This window comes from Oxyura jamaicensis, chromosome 9 (assembly GCF_011077185.1).
Source record: "Oxyura jamaicensis isolate SHBP4307 breed ruddy duck chromosome 9, BPBGC_Ojam_1.0, whole genome shotgun sequence".
Classification (NCBI taxonomy): Eukaryota; Metazoa; Chordata; class Aves; order Anseriformes; family Anatidae; genus Oxyura; species Oxyura jamaicensis.
In genome coordinates, this window is record NC_048901.1 from 19468766 (window position 1) to 19488593 (window position 19828).

General features: G+C 35.4%; 1 protein-coding gene across 9 annotated transcripts in view; it reads right to left on the reverse strand.

Moving 5' to 3' along the window:
• The window catches only part of NAALADL2 (N-acetylated alpha-linked acidic dipeptidase like 2), a 438092-nt gene that overhangs the window by 110448 nt on the left and 307816 nt on the right, over positions 1-19828 (reverse strand). For all 9 annotated transcript variants that reach the window (XM_035335008.1, XM_035335005.1, XM_035335007.1 and 6 more), the window contains 2 exons: positions 7221-7364; positions 1167-1259 (listed from right to left, as the gene is read on the reverse strand). In XM_035335008.1, the coding sequence (XP_035190899.1) occupies positions 1167-1259; positions 7221-7364 (237 nt within the window). The remainder of the gene's footprint in view (positions 1-1166; positions 1260-7220; positions 7365-19828) is intronic.

The window sequence follows — 19828 nt, forward strand, 5'->3', positions numbered from 1 at the left end:
CCTTTATTGAAATTAAATCCACTGTGCTGACTACTTTCTATCTTGCTTAAAAAAAATAATAATCTGGTAAAAAGTGAAGCACTGAGCCCACACAAAATTTAGTCATTACTTCACTAAAAGGGATAAACTTTAAAGCTACTCTGCCTCCTTCATTGCATCACTTAAAAGATGAAATGACTGGACTGTAGCTAAATTTGCGTAATTTCTTATGAGGCTAATAAAAGAGCACTAATCAAGGCAAATGTGACGACCGTTTTGACGATGATGTGGTTTGTCCAGTACAAACTGTACTGGGCCAACAACACTTTGCAGTATGTCAAGAATTAGCAATAGTGTTCGTTAGTGTTGCAGAAACCCTTCATCTTTTAGGCAAGTTCATTCACAGGCAGAATAAACTCAAGATGATCTTGATTCCTATGATGTTCTGATTATGTTAGATTCCTATGATGTTCTGATTATGTTACCTACATACAGCACCAAAGGAGAGAGGGGGGTTGTGTCTTATATCACAATTACATTTAGGATCTTACTGTTTAATTCTTAAGGCATGCAGAACTAATTATTATTCATAGAATTGTATACAACTAGCTTAAGGCATGATTCTAACACAAAATAAGGCTGCAGAAATTGTGATTAAGAACTTAGCCACAGATTATACTACACTGTAATCACTTCTGATACTAGATTCTTAACTAAGCCAGAGATCAGGCTGCCCTGCACCTTGGTTTCAGTGAGACAGGTGAGTTATCAAGGGATATTGTGGATTTGAATCACAGTTTTATTTTATTTAACTCAAAGTTCTGTTAACATTATAAAAAAATCAAAACATTTTCTAAAGTTATATAGACAGCTCATGTATTAAATCAAATCATGCAATGCAGCATATTTTAAAATTAAAAACACCAACATATTTATTGTTACACAATACAAATATGGTCTACAGGTAAACTCTGGTTGTTGCATAAAAATACTTTCATTGTAACCACAATACCTCCTAAGATCATTCTGTGTTTAACCCGTATGTTCTGTCAGAAATCAACTCACAAAGGCCTTCCTCTGTAGCAGTGCCACACACTGTAGCATGGCAAAGTAGAACCCTGACCCCAGCTACGACTCCCAGCCATCGTGAAACAAATAATCAGTACAAATGATAAAGGGCTACTTACCAGGAAACACAGTTCCTTTTAAATATCCAATAACATTAGAAATTGTCCTGTATGTTGTGACTGACTGAATATTCAGACTGATTATTTTTTTCTCTGTTAAAAGATAAAATGAAAAAAAAAAGGCAAACTAAGAAAATGGTAAACTGCTGTTTATCCAAGCAAAGAAATACATAGACCGCAGATATAAATCTCTCCAACAAAAACAAAAGGGAAAACAAAGAGGAAAAAAAAAAAAAAGGTAATGAAGAGGGATAAGAGACTGAAAGGAGACATAATACAGTATTTTCTTATACACATTTTAGCAGTGGGGATTAAACCTGAAGTCTCAAAAGACGTTTCTGCTCCTTGAGGAAAAAGGACATTCAATTCACCCAATAAATGCTGCCAGAACACAGCAGTAACAAACAAGCAAAAAACCAAACCAAACCAAACCAACAACAACAAAAAAGTAGGATTTACATAATCCTATGATAAGGAAAGTTGTCTTCATCTTCACAGGTTTCTCTAACCTAAGCCCCCACCCAAGCCAGTCTTTCTATAACATTCACAGAATTATACCTGGTTTACATTACATTATTCTGGAAACAAACAAATGAGCAAACAAACAAAAAAATAACAAGAACAACAACAACAAAAACCTGTGTGCTAAATTAGAAAGGAAAAGTTACACCTTAGCATTACTAAACACTATATCAGCATAGCCTTTGGTGATGCACTTGTGAATTTATGCCAACAGACAGCTTAGCTGGTATCGGTTGAGGAAATGGTGTAAATACAAAGGCAAAAGACTCCAGAAGCTACCCATATATATGAGACTTGCCAAAATAGCTATGCCAGTTGAGACTGTGGCACAGGATTAAGCCAGAGAAATGTAAATGTCTGAGTTCAAATAGTTTTAAAAACCGTACAGTTCTTTGTTGCGAGTTCCTGCCGTTCCCTCCGTCCCCCAGGTGGGACATGCTAGCCACTCTAACTCCTGGAGTTTGTGGCAAGGCAACAAAGCATCTAACTACAGGGAACTGCAGATACCTTTCAAATGCTTCATTTGCATTATAATAGACTGTATTAACATTCATCTCATCTGAAAGGTCATAACTTCTATTTGAGAAAAGCAAAACCGTCTTAAAGTGCTCTAACTTAAATGCTAGTGATGGTCTCACAACAGGCACCGTGTCCTCGCGGCCCTTCAGAGGGGTCCCTACATCCAGAGCATGGCCCCAGCCCTACAGCAGATGTGGGTTTCAAGGCACATTTGGGTTGGAGTTCCTTCGGTGTCCGTATCCTGACTGCCACAGAGCAAAATTAAACTATTCCACGGACCACTATGCTCTCTGTAGTCCAGGCTGTTGGCCTCCCCCAGACATGCTGCTAGCAGTTTGTTTTGGGGATTTGTTCCCCAAGATATGCAGAAAACTCAAGCAGGGAGTTTACTGCAACATGTAAAATAAAAACTATACATCTCTATGAAACTTTTATTCAGGGTTCATTTGCTGGTACTTCAGCTGGTAAATTTACTTAAAAATTCTCTTAAAATAAAATTCAGTATGTTTTCATTCACTAGTCGCTGATATTTGAGAAAACTAAAACAACAGCTAGGAAACATTTAAAAAATAAAAGTATACCAAGAATATTTATTTTATTTCTTACTCAGACAAAACCTTCTTTGTTAAAAGTAGAAACAGCCTCCATGTGACATCTCTGTCTTTGCTAGAATGTAACAGCAAAGAATATGAAAGCCACCCACAGTTCATTAAAAATAAACCACAGCACATTACTTTGTAGTAATTAATCATAGCAACTTAATATTTTGATCTGTCATGGATACGTTTGGGTTCAAGTTCTAATTAACTTTTACAGTAAGTTACATCAGAAGGGAAAGTCTATTTACAGCATGTGATGATGAATTGGTTGTTCTATAAATCTACAGATATTATTATAGATTTTTATTAAAATATTTAATTAAAAAATATTAAGCCAGAGTGCTTCCAGCACTGCTGTTACCTATTTAATTTTTTTTGGTCATTTAAAAAAATCTGAAAACAGCTCAAGGCATGTGAGCCATTGTATTTCTTTAGGCCCCATTTGAAAAATAAGATAAATCCTTTTGAAGACAAGTGACATAACTGTCTTTCCTTAATCAACACCAGCTATGTAGTGTTCAACTGACAAAGAAGAAATAGAAAATTACGTCCTGGCAATACCCATACTGTGGAATCAGATAGTCAAGTTAATAGTCATGTAATACACTAGTCAGCTTAAAGTGACTTGGGCTTAAAGGCTCAGTACCACTGGATGAAAAGGCTGAAAGTACTCTTTGGAGAATACAGCAGGAGTGAAATTTAATCCCTTTTTGACAGTGCTGACAACAAACATCACTTCCTAATGCTGCATTTTAAAGGTATTGACATTTTTCTCTGTGTTCTCTGGAAAACTATGAGGAGACGTTAGCTTAAGACTACTCAAGATACATTTTGAGTTTATGTAAACCAAAAGCTATGACTGAGATAGAAGTACAGAAAAGTATTTATATTTTGTCAGTACTTTTGATCTATTTCTTTAACTTGAAGTCTGTACGTTATCTCTTGGCAAATGACTATCGTCTCTCAAAATTACCTATTTTAAAAAAAACATGGTTACTTCTCTCTCATTTGACTGACAGTTTTAGAACTACAGAGGAGCTTAAAATAAGTAGTCTAAGAAATAGGTTATGCTTTTTATTTTCTTCTAAACTTTATCCCACACTTATACCAACATAGAGGCAAGTGAGTTTGAGATTAATTTTCAAAAAAATTGGTTAAATTTCTGAATCTTGCTCACACTAAGCACTTATATCAACCTCTTGTCTTGTAGTACTGGATTTTAAAAAGCAACACTAGTCACTCAGGTTTGAAAACTGAACTCATTTGACCAGACTTGCTACAAACACATAAAAATTTGCCCATATGCACATTTAACTGAAGTGCAGAAGCATTAAATTTCAGTCCTCCCTGAAGGCTAATAACTTGCTTAAAAACAAAAGGTACAGTTTTCATAAAGTTACCCACCCCAAGACCTGAGGCTTTAAAGTAATATTAAATATCACAGAGCATGATGTAACACTAAAAACTAACAACACTCAAACACCATAACTAATTTACCTATAATGGATAATCAAATAGATTACAGATTTCTTTTATTTTATTGGTGATACTGTACAGAATAATGTGGACTTGTACATAACATTTGGAATATCCTGTTAAAAAGACCAATGTGATGCAAATACATTAAAATGTGTATATAACAGTAGATTTTACAATCATTTGGAAAAGTGCTTCATTCTCATTAGACATTTTTTAGAGAACCTGAGTAAATTCCAAAGTACTGCCATATTAGACTGTATAGTTGGCATGCTTCTGAAATCTTACTTGATTGTGAAAAACATATTTTAGATAGTCCACAGTATTTCATTACAAGTCATTTGGAGTACCAAATCTTTTCTACTTCATATTTTAAATTGATCATCAATTAAGTTCAAGTATAGGTCTTTAAATGAAGAAAAACACTTAATACTTAAAATACTTAACTTCTTCAACTCTTTCTAATTGCACATTTTTTGAAAAAGTTCATGGGAGCACACAATTTTAGATAAATGGGGATTAATGATGCACCTTAATAAACAAAAAGCAAATCTAATTACCAACTTCAACTACCACAAAACTAATAACTAACTTCAGTTCCCACTATACACTTTTTAGGTTCTAAGTATCCCAAATATCTCAGATGTCTCTCTCCATACACTCCCACTCCCTCTGTCACGTTATGTCTCTTGAAAACTGCAAGGCTAAGGGAAAAAAGAGGCAATGTGAGAAAACTATATATAAATGTTTAATCATTACTGATGAATCTGCTGCTCAGCTTTTTGAAACATACTGATGAGAGAATGATGATCATTTTATTCTAACGAATTTTAAGCCAACCAATCATTTGAATTGCGCATTCATCTCTTTTGACAGATAAATTACGAATTCTACGTCAGAAGTGAAATCTTTCTCTTAAGCTTCTTCCAATCAACAGAAGACTGCAAATTGAGCCTTCACTCTTCTCATATGCCTCTGTTCAGCATATTCTCTTTAGTTATTATTATTAAATAGTTATACAAGATTTCTTATCATGAAAGCAGTCTTTTATCTCTTCTATTAAGGCTGCTACTGAGCTCTTCAGCAAACTATATGTTCCAGCACACAGCATTATTTCAAAGCACAACATATCATAAATGCATTACAGAATTAAGCAAGGCTTGCTACTATAAAGCCACTTTACTAAATAAATTAAGATTAAAAAAATAGAAATACAAAATTCCACATGGTTTATTGTGGTTAAGAAGTGTTACACGAAATCAGAAACAAGTTGTTGTGATCACCCAGAATGAGAAGGACATGGATTAGTTCTTTCTAGACTACCAGCCGGCATAGAAAGTAGAACAAGCTGCCCTTTAGGTGATTCTATACTGCAGCCTCCAAACCTTTTTGAGAAACAGACTCAACAGAGCTTTTTCTCTTTCTAAAATGACTTTGCCAGCCCAAATTTGTGCCTTCCATTACACATTTCAGCTGCTGAAAATTCCTACACTATTAGCAACCTTCACACATCCTACTTGGAATGGTTAAGCCCTTGTTCCTCCAAAAAAAAGTCCTTTTCCTGCTTATTTTGTCTTTGTTTACTGTTTGTAGGGAAAATCAGCTCATCTTTAAAATATCTAATCAGACATACATGCAGAGCAATACTCATCCTAAACACAACAGCTTAAGCCATGATGCACGAGGTCTCGCTGCCTTTCCATTTGCTATGTATAACTACAAATGTCAACACAAGTCATAAAATTAACCAACCTATTTTATGTTTTGTTTTATTGTATTCCTGTTCCACAGTGACTTTCCAAAAGCAATAAACAAGTGATACAGCACATACAGGATAGTACAATGGTTGCCCTGAATATTTGCTTTTACCATTATCATCACTGTACTTCGTGCAGGATAAGTGGCTACTTTAATTTGCCTCTTCCCTTCCAAGACCATTGCTTTCATCAATTAAAATAAACAGGCACTATAATAAAAGGCACACTTTTTTCTGCATTTTTTTAAATGGTGAAAGATAGACTATTACAAACAAAAATCAAGACAGAATTACTAGTTATATAAGCATCTCTTCTGGAATGTTATCTGCAAAGTGTTTCACCCTTCATTGAAACACTGTACATCATCTGTGCTGGAAGACTCTATTCTTTTTTTTTTTTTTTTTTTCCCTCACAAAAGCAGTAAGTTTATTCAAGCTATAATCTGTATGACTTTGCTAATAGCATTATCTCAGAAGAGATAAGCTGAATGCATTCCTTCCTTACATCTAGCTCTATTCAAGGTATTTCATTCTTATCATGATGACTGTTTTCCTGATGAAATTTGAACAAAAAGATGCCTGAAGGTCCAGACAACAACACATTGTTTATTCTACGGCAGATACAAATTAAGGAACACAGAAAGACACAGCACTGTTTAGAATTATAGCATTACCTCAGAGACAGAAAAAAGACAGAATAACTTCAGTACTGCTCCTGGTGCCTTAATGTGTAAGTGGTCCAACTAGGCCTAACAAACAAAGGAGTGCAGCACTAGTAACATCTCCCTAGTGGAGATACCCAAAGACAATGGGATTTCTTTAGTCAATAGCAAGAATTAGAGCTTAATGCCTTACACTAAGAAAGAAAGCTGGCAAATGAGATCATTTCTGAAAGTTAGCCCTAACCAGAGTAAGATTGCCAGAGATAAAAGAACAAATTTTTTTTTTTTTTTTTTTTTTTTTTTTGTAATTCCCAGCTATTTTTCCCCCCTTCACACAACTTCCATCTGTCAGATTTTGGGAGCAGAATTTTTATTTTTATAATCTCTTCTAGAAAGCAGCTAAGCAAAACATACACGTAATCAGCTAAATCTTTTCGCTATCCACTGTTAGAGAAAACAAATTTGGAATACCTGAAGACTATTTCATATTTAGGAGAAAAGATTATTTAAAATTCATTACCTCTACTTGGCAGTTGAAGGGGGACACACCTGTCTTTTCGGATATTGTTCTCAGGTACAGAAATGAGTTTTTTGGCAAGTACCGTAGAAATTGGTTGCACTAACAATGTTGTGAGGTTCAGTCGATGTTGTCTGTAGCTTCCATCTTAAATGACAAAAAGAAAACAGCAAATTATTAAATTACAATTCAAAATTTCTACATAAGGCCTAAACAAAATAAAGTAACCCAGACATCTACAATACAGCTCAAGACATCTGGATTTAGGTAATCACATACTATTTTGTTCTTACCTTACTGAAAAATATTCCTTTGAGAACATGTACAACAAAATTACATAGAGATGTTAACGTGTAGGGAATAGTTCCAGGAGAAAGAATCTTATCAGAGTCCAAGCAGATATTAGATTGTGACTTAACAACAAAAAATTAAATCAGCATTTGGTTAAAGGAATCCACGAAAAATAGAATTATTGATCAGCAATAACTCAAATTCAAGGTTCGAATACAGTGTAACAGGGAAAAGGCGGGCGTTTAAACTGCCTGAAATCAAATCCAAGTATCTGTCTGCATGAAATGATGCTGCTACATATAAGGTTGTTTTGCTGCAGATTTGGAATATTACAGATGTTTAAGTACTACAAAAGTTGTGCTACTTAGCAATACACTGTTTAAGGGGTGGGGTATCACACAGAAAAAGTTTTTGTGAGAACTCTGAAAAGAAACACACCACAGAAGATATGTGTTGATGATGTACGACAACTTGATGGGATTTGCTTCCTTGCATATACCAACAAGCCTGAAAATCTGAACACACACCCTCCCCTTTGAAGAATATAGTCTGATCTAAACTATTTAATAAAAAGCATCAGAATTAATATTAATAAGCAGTTTAAGGAAAAACATAAGAATTACTTTCCCTCTGCCAGGCATGTATTAGTTGTCATAAGAGTATTTTGTTTTTAGGAGATATGAGCTAAGCTACCTGCATTATGATCAGGAATTAAAAGCAAAAGATGTACGACCAATCTTCCCAGTAAAAACAGTTCATACTGAAAAATTTTGCGATCTCCAGATCTACCAGTTGAAGCACAATCTTCCAGTCCTTTTTTAAGTAGTTATGGGCTTGGTCTCGTACCAACCGTAAAACAGTGCAGCTCATCTTCGCAAGGAAACCAACATATTGGAAGAACTTTGTGAGGTTCTCGCTTGACCTTTCTCTGCTGGATGCCAGGCTCCTTGGAGAGCATAGTGCTTTCGGGATCAGTGAGCTCAACAAATGCTTTGAGAATAATTTAAAATTGAGATTTTGATTGTAATTACAATTTTGTTTTATAGCAGCAAAATGGTTTAAGAAGCAGACTTCCTTACTCTGTACAAATCTAACAATCCAACCATGCCAGGCCTAAACCTGCTATTAATTCAAGGAGGACTCTGGAGAACATGCTAGAGAATGCAGGAAGAAAAATATGCTAATCAATTCTTAAATTTATTTTGGGAGCACAAAAAAGGTAATCTTTAGAAAGTTTCTGACACAGAAAGTGTGGAATACACTCCTACTTTTCCAGTGACTCAGGTTGGTTTTTTTTTGGACAAAATACTTTGGACAAAATGGACAGTATTTTATCACTATCTACTTATTAAAGTAACTGCCAGGATCGGATAAAACAAAAAGTTAATAAATAAAACTGTCTAAAAAGTTTACTTATAAAATTCATTACAGTAATTCCTTCTATGACCTGAAACACTGTTTTAATGATCTCTCCAAAAAATTTACGGATCCAAAAAGTAAAGTCTGACTAAACACTGAACCATAATTGTATATACCCACATCTTTGACTTTCTGCTGCATTCATAATAGAGCAGTATTAGTTTTGAAATATCTGAAGTGAATGGCTCATTAATTTTTCACCTTAAGCCTAATGGAAATTTGACAAACAGTTTTATGCTGGGAATAGAAACTTCAAGCAGGACTTCAGAGCACACTATGAGAATAAATTATGGCATAAAAGACAGAATAAAGTGCATTTGGTCAAATAAGATGGCTCTGTCATTCAATTGCCTGGAGTGAACAGTTCAATGCATTTCTGTGGAAGAGGTAATCTGCCATTTATACATTCCCAGCATATCTTCTGTACTGCCCTTTGTCAACACTTGATAGTGTACAAACCACGACCAAAACAAAGATGAAAAAAACTGACACATCATAAGCATTTGAATCATTTGTACTTTGCATGTATAAACCCTCACACAACAGCTGATAGGCTTCCACTGGATCTCATGAAGCTAGTCACAACGATCTCTTTATTCTTCCCTGCAAAATCAGTTTATGTATGGTTTATCTGTGGTTTATCTAACCACTTGCCCAGACTGAAGAGACTGCAGAGTGCTTACTCCAGGGAGATGCCATCAGTTGATCGGTGGCTCTAGGTACTAAAACAGCACCGCTATTGTTAATCATAATTCTGCTGTATAGCAGCTATTTTGCTGCATCTTCAGTGACAGCTGTTTGCAATGCTGTCCATGAGAACTACTACTAATAGAGATATGACTCTCCCTTCTCAAAAAAAAAGAAAAACAAAAAAAAGCCCATCACACTTCCAATTAATACTGCTAGAAAAGGCTTGCACTGTCACATTGTTGACAGCAAAGAGGACTTTTTTTTTTTTTTTTTTTTTTTTTTGCTGCTGCTATTTTTGCACCTTGGTCTTCCAATGAATAGCTCCACTTTCTCATAAGGCAAGTCCCAATGACTTTCTGTATATTTTCCAATGACATTAGTATGAGTCTAGTCATACTTATACCAAATTGCAGGTTTGGGTTGAAGGATATTTTTAGAATTCAGATCCAGTCCAACCTTATACAAAAATGTTCCCATCTGTTACAGCTTGCAAACTCACTGAGTGCAGTGAGAAAGTTTTTTTTTTTTTTTTTTTTTTTTTTTTTTTCCTTTCTAAATTCACTCTTAGAACATAGAAGGAAAAATAAACCATTTCTGGCTGTCCCTTCTTGCTGTAAATTGATACAGTGGGAATTGATGATCCAGAAAAAATGATGATGTTCTCCTCCAAGCACTTTGGTATAGAAAAATCTGGGAAAACCCGAATCTGCTCAGTGTGTGGATATCAAAAGTCAAATATATTATTTTTCTGTACATAAAGTCAACCTTAGAGCTCCTCCTCCATTTCTCTAAAACAAAGAAAATAATGTTTCATGGAAACTGGTATTCTGACTTATGAGTACCAAAAATGGCGCTATGGCACTTAAAGCTGAAATAAGAATGTTTTTTATTAATGGGGGGGAGGGCAGCTGAAGATTTGGAGGGTATCGTGGGAGGTACAAACTCAAAATATCAGCATGGATTAGAAAAGTAACTGGTGAAGGAAACTGTTATCAAGATACGAGCACAACCTTGAGTGGAAGTCTATGGAGTAGTAGTAACAATATTTTCCTGTTCTGTCTTTATTCAGTTCTCTGTGAATTATCCACCAGAACTACAATGTGAAACATGTCAATTTAGAAGTACATTGCTTCACTAGTCATTGGTATTAATATGCAGGAAGAGAAAAACATTTGCTTCTCTTCTGTAAAAAAATAAAAATAATAATAAAAAATCTTTGAAATTCCGTAACCAGGGACTTTAACAGCAGCCACAACTCAGGACTTGCAAAGCGGCTTTACAGGCAATGAAGTATGAGATGATGAACTGTTCTGCCAATTGCGACAGCATTGTGGCAGCTTGCATTTCATGATGCATGATTCCGTGATTCACAAATGGACAAGCAACGCTTAGAACTATGTACGGATTTCAGATATGGATGAGAAAAAAGTTGGCGTCTGTAAAACGTATATGCACATACACTGAAAATACAAAACGTAGGTGTAATCAGGATCAGCCAGAAAGAAAACAAGTTACTGAGAGTACTCAGAAAGCATCTGAAAAACATTTTCAAATGTTTGTTCACACTGGTGATGGACAAACAGGTTTGCTTAAAAACACTTGAAAAGCTTTCACATTCTTATGATGTCAAGAGTTAAGGAATTTAGAAGAAAAATATATGATGCAACCTGTGATAAACTCCCAACAGTCAACAAGGCAATATAATTATCCATACTTACAAAAAGACAACAACATACAGATGTTGCTTTACTTTACAAAGCATATTCGCTGTATTACATAACTGTTTACATTCACTGTTTACATAACATTTAATCAATTGAGTGGATGCTAATCTGGGTATATAATACCCAAGACTGTCTCCTTGAACAGATTTGTGTTGTCCTTAAAAATAAAACTAGAAATTTTACAGCTGATATGAGAAGAAAATATACCTTTAGAATTTACTATTATCTTTTTCCCCTCCTCTCAAGGAAATGTGAATAATCAATATATAAGAAAAAAAAGCTACTCTCCTGTCTCTTTAAAAATCACTTGGTCTTAATGCCTACTTAATGTACTTTAATGTCAGTCTTGTTTCTTGTTAAGATAAATGGAATCAAAAAACAACACATTTATTTTGTAAAAGCAAAACTGCTTTGACACATTGACGCAAAACCATCTTATTACTCCCCATTCCCTTCTAAAAATATTTAATAAACATGGCAAGAATACCAAAACAAAAAACATTTTTTTCACAACACTCTCATCACTTTGAATATCCCTTTCCACTTAGCTTGTTATAGTGGCTAATCATTAAAATGACAAGTAAGTGGCCAAAATATAGGAAAATTATATAACATTTCTTTTAAACCCATTGACATGGAAGTAATTTTTTTCTTTTCACACATCCTAAAGTGGTGTCATCACTAAGTCTTGAAAAGGGAAGAGCAATTCTTCCACATATTAAAAGCAGCTAAAACATATTCTTATATCCCAGTGACAACAGAAAATAGAAGGGGAGAATTGCTGCATAATCCTGAATACTAGTATCAGACATATCCCAGAATCACAGAATATACTTCAACTCTTCCTTTTTTTTTTTTTTTTTTTAATCATTCTCTTAAGGTAAAACTATTGCGTATCTGCAAGTCCATGTTTGAAACGTACCTACGTGTTCCCAGAAAATATTTCCCAGGCTATTAACTATACTGTCTTCTTGAACTAAAATCTGTAAAGAAGCTTATATGTGTGTGTGTGCATGAGAGAACACAAATCAACAGTGGAAGCTTTTAAAACTGAAATAAAAAACATTTTCAATCCAAGTCCCCAAGCAAGTTAGGGCCTTTTTTTTACCAGTATCATTGAAATAAATACACTTCGGTCTGTGACTGAGAGATACTTGGGTGCATCCCATCTGCTGATATGGAAAGGGTTGGTACAATCCTAGCTCACGTTTATGCCCTTGGCTGTGGCTCTCCTACAGGTGAATCTGGCCTGCTCTTTTGGAACAGACAGAGCAAACATTGGATCATTCATTCTGCTACTGCAAGGCTGGATCATTCCCTTAAGTACTTTTTGAAATCAAGAATTTTTAAAAAATAAAAATATGCAATGGTTAAGGTACTATTTAAATGGCATGAATCCCATTATGAACTTCATAGCTTATATTATACTTTATAGAGATGCTGCTCTTGACCAGCAGTACCTTATATTCACCTCCATAATGCTGTTTACATGCAAGATAAGTAAATAGAGTTTCTTTTAAAAGAAATGTTATAATACCTTTTAGAACTGCCTTTTCTAACTGCATTGGCGTATTCTAGCCAGCCTTTACATAGTTTTGGATACTGGTTTCCTTTTCCTGTCTGGCAGCAGTCCATAGCGAGACAACCAGCAGTGACGATAATGCAGCAGCTGTGGTCTTCTGAGCGAGCAAGCAGCTTTTCTCTAGTTTACAGCTCGCTAGAGTAATTGGCAAGTAATAAGCCCTCTTGGGCTTTTCAAAAGACTGACAGAAATGCAAGGATGAGAACAAGGAGTAACTGGTATACTTTAGTTTACTTTACAGTTTACTTTATGTTTGCCCCGCAGAATCCAGCATAATCAAAGCTTCCTCTCCCTCGTGCAAAAGGGATCCAGGTAGCTACTAAGTGTGCGTATCGACTTGGTAGTGGGACCATGAAGTCACACTAACAGATAAGGTACAAAGCACGTCCTTTATGAATCATACTTCCTGTTAAGCACTTCAAGATGTAAGCAACGCTTGGCTCTCCTAAGAATTAATGGGCTGGCCCAATAGCTTGTTCCTTCATGAAATAAAACTTCTTCTCTTCTACACTGGTGATGGCCTCTATAAAAGAAACAAATGAGAGACTGATGCAGGTTTCCTTCCCTTCAGTGATGATCAGGACTACAAGTAGTGAAATAACTCCCTTATTAAGGTGATGTTTGCATCAGCTAAAATACACAGCAGGTTATACATGCTATCCTTAAGATGACTGTTCTGGCTAAAAACAAGTATGGAGTCTTGTTTATCCACAATAATAAGATTTATTATTATTAAAAATAATAAAAGCCGTGTAACATTCTGCAAGGAATGGAATGGAAATAGGAAATCACTAACAAAGCACTGAAAGTGACAGGCAGAGGATACCAGCTACTTTGTTTATAGCATGCAGCTAATACTGCAATGATTCAGAATCACCTGTTGCCTGTATATATTTGGTCAAAAACATGAAATAAAACTGTGTATGCCACCTGCAGTACGATATGCTTCTCTTACAATAATATATAACTCTGATTTATTCATCCATATTTGTTTGAAGCTATGAAAGTCACATTTTGACTTTGTTGTGATGACATATGGGGTAATCAAGGGGTTCTGAAGTCTCCCCCTTTTCCCACAGCTTCTTAACCATTCTTCGCTTTACAAGGTAGTGCCATTAACGGTGCCAACATGACTGTTTCAGTGGCCATATCGCGAACCAGATCAACAAATTTTGTTGAAGCTCTTTAAAGCTAGATCAGTTCCCTAACCTGTATCACAGCAGTGCTCTCAACAGATAAATCAGCAGAGAAATAGGTAAGCCAGGACTAGGAGGTGGCAGGAATTCCTCCAAAAGGTAAGTCTCCCAAAGCCTTGTACAAACCATAATTACACAGGATACACTTGTCCTCTGAAACATAAAAATGATGTTCCTTGAATTATGCTTAAATTTGTACATTAATTCAGAAGCTATTTACAGCTTTACAAATAACAACTAGACAAAACAAAACAAAAAAAACACCACATGGTTTCTAACTTTCTCCATTTTTTTTTTCCGCTTTAACTTCTAGTTTTATTTGTGAAGGAGCATCACATCACCTTAAATTTAATAAAATAGATCCTGATAATCCAGTCCTCAGATAGAAAAAAAGCTTTTGTTGCTGTGTTAGGGTCAGGTTTATAAGAGAACTGGTAAATCTATTAACACCGTACAATAGCTGAGTGATCAGAAATGAGATGTTAATCACACGTCAGATCCTAACAGACAGATGCTTCCATGCACAGAAATATGTCATCAGATTCAAAAGCAACAAGAACATCTTTGTCAGAGCAAGGACTATTTTAAATACTGAATCACAGGGCACACACTGAACCAGCCTTCTGCATGTATTCTGTTTCCTTCCTGCAAGGGCTTTATCAAATCAATGTGTCTGTCAATATGTAATAAAATGGGAGTTTACATATGTTTTGTTGACTAATAACTCCGCAGTGATTAGTTTTTAGCTGATATTTCAGAACAGTTCTGGAGTGGGGTGTGAGCCATTTACATTTATTCTGTATGGCTATTCTGACTGAAAGTAACCATTCAGGCTGCATTCTGGCATTAAGGTTCACAGCTGGGTTAAAGTTTTTTGTCCTCTGTCTCCATACTGAGCTAATGAATGTCAGATCAGGATGGCCTACGTTGCTTTATCTTCACATCCCTCATGGCTCTGTGGCCCCACCCGACCACATTTGTTTTCTTATCAGCAAAATAATTCTGAAGTTCTTCATTCGTAACTCTAGATACTTAGTTAGCATTTCAGTTGTGAGAAAAATAGTAAGACAAATCCCCTTACTTTCTCTTTTGACTGCCATCTGTTAGACTTCTCCTCAGAGAAATTAGTGAGTTTCCATACTGGCACTCTGAACTGCAAATATGCCATCATCTGCAAAACTTAGGAAAATAATCCCCGCTGGAAAAGATAATAGTCTCATATAAAACTACCAGAAAAGACTGAAACATAAACAGAGGACATTGTACAGATCTTATACGAAGGCTCTTAGTGGTCCCTAAACAAAGAAAGGAGTCTGGACAATAGCAGAACCACAGAACAGCTGAGGCTGGAAGGGACCTGGGGAGATCGCCGAGGCCACGCAGAGCCACCCAGAACAGGCTGCCCAGGACACTGCCCAGTCAGCTTTCAAACAACTCCAAGCACGGAAACTCCAAACCCCTCTGGGAAACCTCTTCCAGCACTTGACCCACCCCACCAATTAATAAAAGTTTTCCAAACAAACAAACAAAAAAACCAACCCTCTATCTGGATATATCTAATTCTAAAGGGCTTGCACCAAATTTAAAGAGAACTATCCTTAAATACAGAGAAGAGGAATCAACAATTTTAGAAAGACAGATTGGAATGGAAGCGTTCCAAGTTCTGAATTCATTTTAGATTCATTAATCTTGCAAGATTAGCTACAATGGATACATTTGCTCATGTACCAGTAATAAATTGATTAGTTACTGAAGGTAAAAATCCTGGCAAGTCAGGCACAAATGACAGTTTTCCAGAATGAAGATATAGGTCTTCTCAAGACCTGTCACTGATCCAGTTTCTACTACAGAGTGAAAGGAAGAGCCATGCTCAGAAAATCCCCAAATTCTGAATCTATGGAAATTCTTGTTGCATGTAGTGTTTTGTTTCTTGGATTACAGAACAGAGACAAACAAGCTATAATCTATTTACAGTGCTCCTAAGAGACGCAAATACTGGTATTTAATTTACTTAATAAGTTGCTTAAGTATTTGAAATGCTGAATATGTTCATGCTGACTACTGTAACTGCTGAATTCAGCTTCAGAAGCCTGTTACACATACCCATGAGAACTGGATTTTACTGTGTGCACAAGATCACATTATATCTGAGTATTAATTGAAAACTTTGGATGGAGGAGTCCTTGGCCCTGGGAATTACCGTACCACTGCTTGCCTTACTAAGGCAATGTATACAAGCAAGCTTGCGTAACCAAGATTAGCATGCAAAATGATTTAATTTGTTGAAATACCAGAGGTGAGAAGCTAGTTAATGTTTAGGCTAAAACCCCTGTAATTCAAAGACAATTTGAGTTAACAAGATCAAAAGGAAATAAGATTATAACAAAAGAAAAAGAAACTATACAAACTGAGGCTATTGGAAAAAAAAAAAAAAGTTTTGGTCAGATGGCTAAAGTAGCAGCATCAATTCAGAATATAATAATTAATTCTTGTTTTAAATTGTAAGGCAATGATAAATAAAAATTCCTACACATATTTTTGAAGAATGCCAGTTGGTCTTATATTTCAAAGTGTATATTTAATAATTAAAAACAGAAATTACAAATATAATGAAGAGTATTTACTGTCAAAAATAGCTTTTAAAAGTATGTAGAAGATAAGAAAATTGTAACCAACCTGAAATACTATTTAAATCCAATTTAAATGGAAAGTGTCCCTTTTGATCATCTAAACCATATTTTGATATTTACATCAAAAGTCAGAGATCATTTGACATTTGCCTTCTCTGAATTACAGCAACTCCTTACTGATGACTATTATATTTCTGCATAAAATATATTTCCTACCCAATTCAAAGAAACCTTTACAGGTATAAAACAATATGTACCCAAATCTCATTTGCCATGCTACTTCCAGCTACAGCTTATTTTTCCACCGCTGTAAATTATCTGCATTGTACACTTACCCTTTAGAAAAGAAACCTTTGTTTTTATGGTTTTTAAACTTTTTTTTTTTGTTGTTTGTTTTTGGTACAGAGTTATCACACAGTCATTGCACTTTTTTTTTTGTTGTTGTTGTTTGTTTTTTTTTCAGTATTTTTTGGTAGATTTTAACCTCCATTTCACTTAGTAGAAAACTTAGTCATGTATAAACCAATGTATTCATTGGCAGTAACCTTTTAGTGGAATTTTGTGATCTCAGATTCTTAAGAAATGAACAGTCTGAAAAAAAAATCTTTTCAATCCATTACTGGATAATTTAAAATATAATACTTGAGCTGCTTTTATACAAAAGGGAACTCTTAATTTGGTGAACCCAAAGGTTACCAATCTCAATTGATTTAAATAAAAGAATGAAACCTCTATTTTCTCTTCCTCAAATTATTTCAAAGCTCTTTTTAACTTAGCTTTCATTGTGTGTTAATATTTTCTGCATATACATGTGGATATTTTGTTGAAAGTATATATCTGAGAAGCAAAATAGAAAAAGAGAATTTCTCATAGCCAGGCTTAAAGCACTGTTTATACTCTACTTATACACGTTATCTTTATATGTTTTCGGTCTTTTGTCCTTGTAAAAGGAATTTAAAATGTCTTTCTCAAAGCACAGGTTCCTCCTAGCTTATTTTTTAGTGCAAGATTAGAAGGATACTGCAGCCTCTAAACCGTCCTTTGTTCCTTTTGTAGTGTTCAGGTTGGTCTGTTCTCCCACGTGCCTGGTGACAGGACGAGGGGGAATGGGCTTAAGTTGCGCCAGGGGAGTTTTAGGTTGGATGTTAGGAAGTACTTCTTTACCGAAAGGGTTGTTAGACACTGGAACGGGCTGCCCAGGGAAGTGGTGGAGTCACCATCCCTGGAGGTCTTTAAAAGACGTTTAGATGTAGAGCTTAGGGATATGGTTTAGTGGGGACTGTTAGTGTTAGGTCAGAGGTTGGACTTGATGATCTTGAGGTCTCTTCCAACCTAGAAAATTCTGTGATTCTGTGAACTAGCTTAGGTCATAGGCAAATACAGAAAACTATTTTATTTTTTTGTTTCTGGTTCTACAGCAAGGAACATAGGTCAGAAGATGCCAAAAAGAGCAGTGGAAGAGGAGACATCAATACAAATTTGACTATTAGTCCATTTTGACTATTAATCTGAAGTTTACTGATTTTTAAATGATACCCAGAGCATATGGAATATATGAGACTGACAGACACCTGTGCATATCTTACTCTTCATAGCAGTTGCACCTTAACTAAATCAATGAAGACAAAGCATCTCTCCTCTGTTGTTGTTATAAAAAGAGTCATCCTAGAAGAGAACACAGTAATAACTAATGAAAGATGCTCCAGATTCCCCAGTCTTTAAGTACTAGCAAAGTAAACTTTACTTTCTTACAGCAAGTAAATTGTTTTCACAGGCTGAAACTGTAATGGAGCAAACTGCCCCTTTCCTTAAAACCATGCAGGTCTATGAGGAAACCTTAATCAAACTGCAAAAACTGTACCTAAAACAGAAGCTGTTTATGCTACAGGTCAGTATCAAGCATAACATTCCTTACTTCAGTTTTTCACCAATATTACAGATATTTGCAACGGTGGTATCTTGAAAACTCATTAATGCTGCTCTCCCTTTCAATAGCTTACTGCAAACATTTGTCACAAGAAATCCCCCAGCTACCATTGGCAGTGACATCTCCAGAACTAGAAGCAGCATAGCCATGTCTCCGCACAGAGCACACTCTGGCCAAATAAATCTTACCTAGAAATAGAGTTAACAAGCTCTGATGCACTGTCAGACTAACACAATTCCAGACCTGAAGTGTCTGGAACATACACCAGTTCGGGTCAGTGTTAACTTGAAAATCTTTTGAGCCATAATCTATTGGACAATGCATGCAGGCCCTTAATATAGAATCCACATTAAAAATAAAATAAAATATAATAATAATAAAAGGATATTGCAAGAGAAAGTGTGTAGTCAAGGGAGCTTGGCAATCACTTCCCTTTGTGGATTTTTCTGTAGGATACAAATATATATTGGCATCATTAAGCAAAGCCAATAACGGGCACATACTTGAAAAACATTGATTCCAGGACAACATATTTTAATTCTGCAATTTTACTACATTCATAGATGGCACAATACTCCCAAAATGTATATGCCCCAAACCATACATATTAGCAACACAACCCCAAAGACTTGGTACATTTAGGGTAAAATCCTACCTAACCATATACAAAAACTGAAATCTTAAAACCTGCTCATTTCTCCTATCTGTCCAAATCCATCACAGTTAAATCCAGTAGTCTCTACTCAGTAGAAGAAACTTTACCATGCCTCAAAGAAGCTGAGAACATTTATCTCCACCTTACTGAGAGGAGTACTGAGTCAAAGAAAATCCTCATATGGGGTAAATACTTTTCCTTGACTCTTCATGACTGCTATGTTTGTGCCTTCAGCCTTGCACAGGATTTCTTCAATGGGAATAAAACTGTATTACCCACATCACTCAACCATTAATTTAAATCTAATTCAGCATTTATTTCAAAACATGTCTGAAAATATAATACTAATGTTGCCTCTATTCTGATTCTATTACTTTATCGTCACAATTCAGTTTCGCAGATTTTTGCCTGAAGTTACAGTTGAATGAAGTCAGTAAACTATCACTACAACTTTACAGTAGATAATAGATGCCCTTGACTCCTTCACACTCATCAGC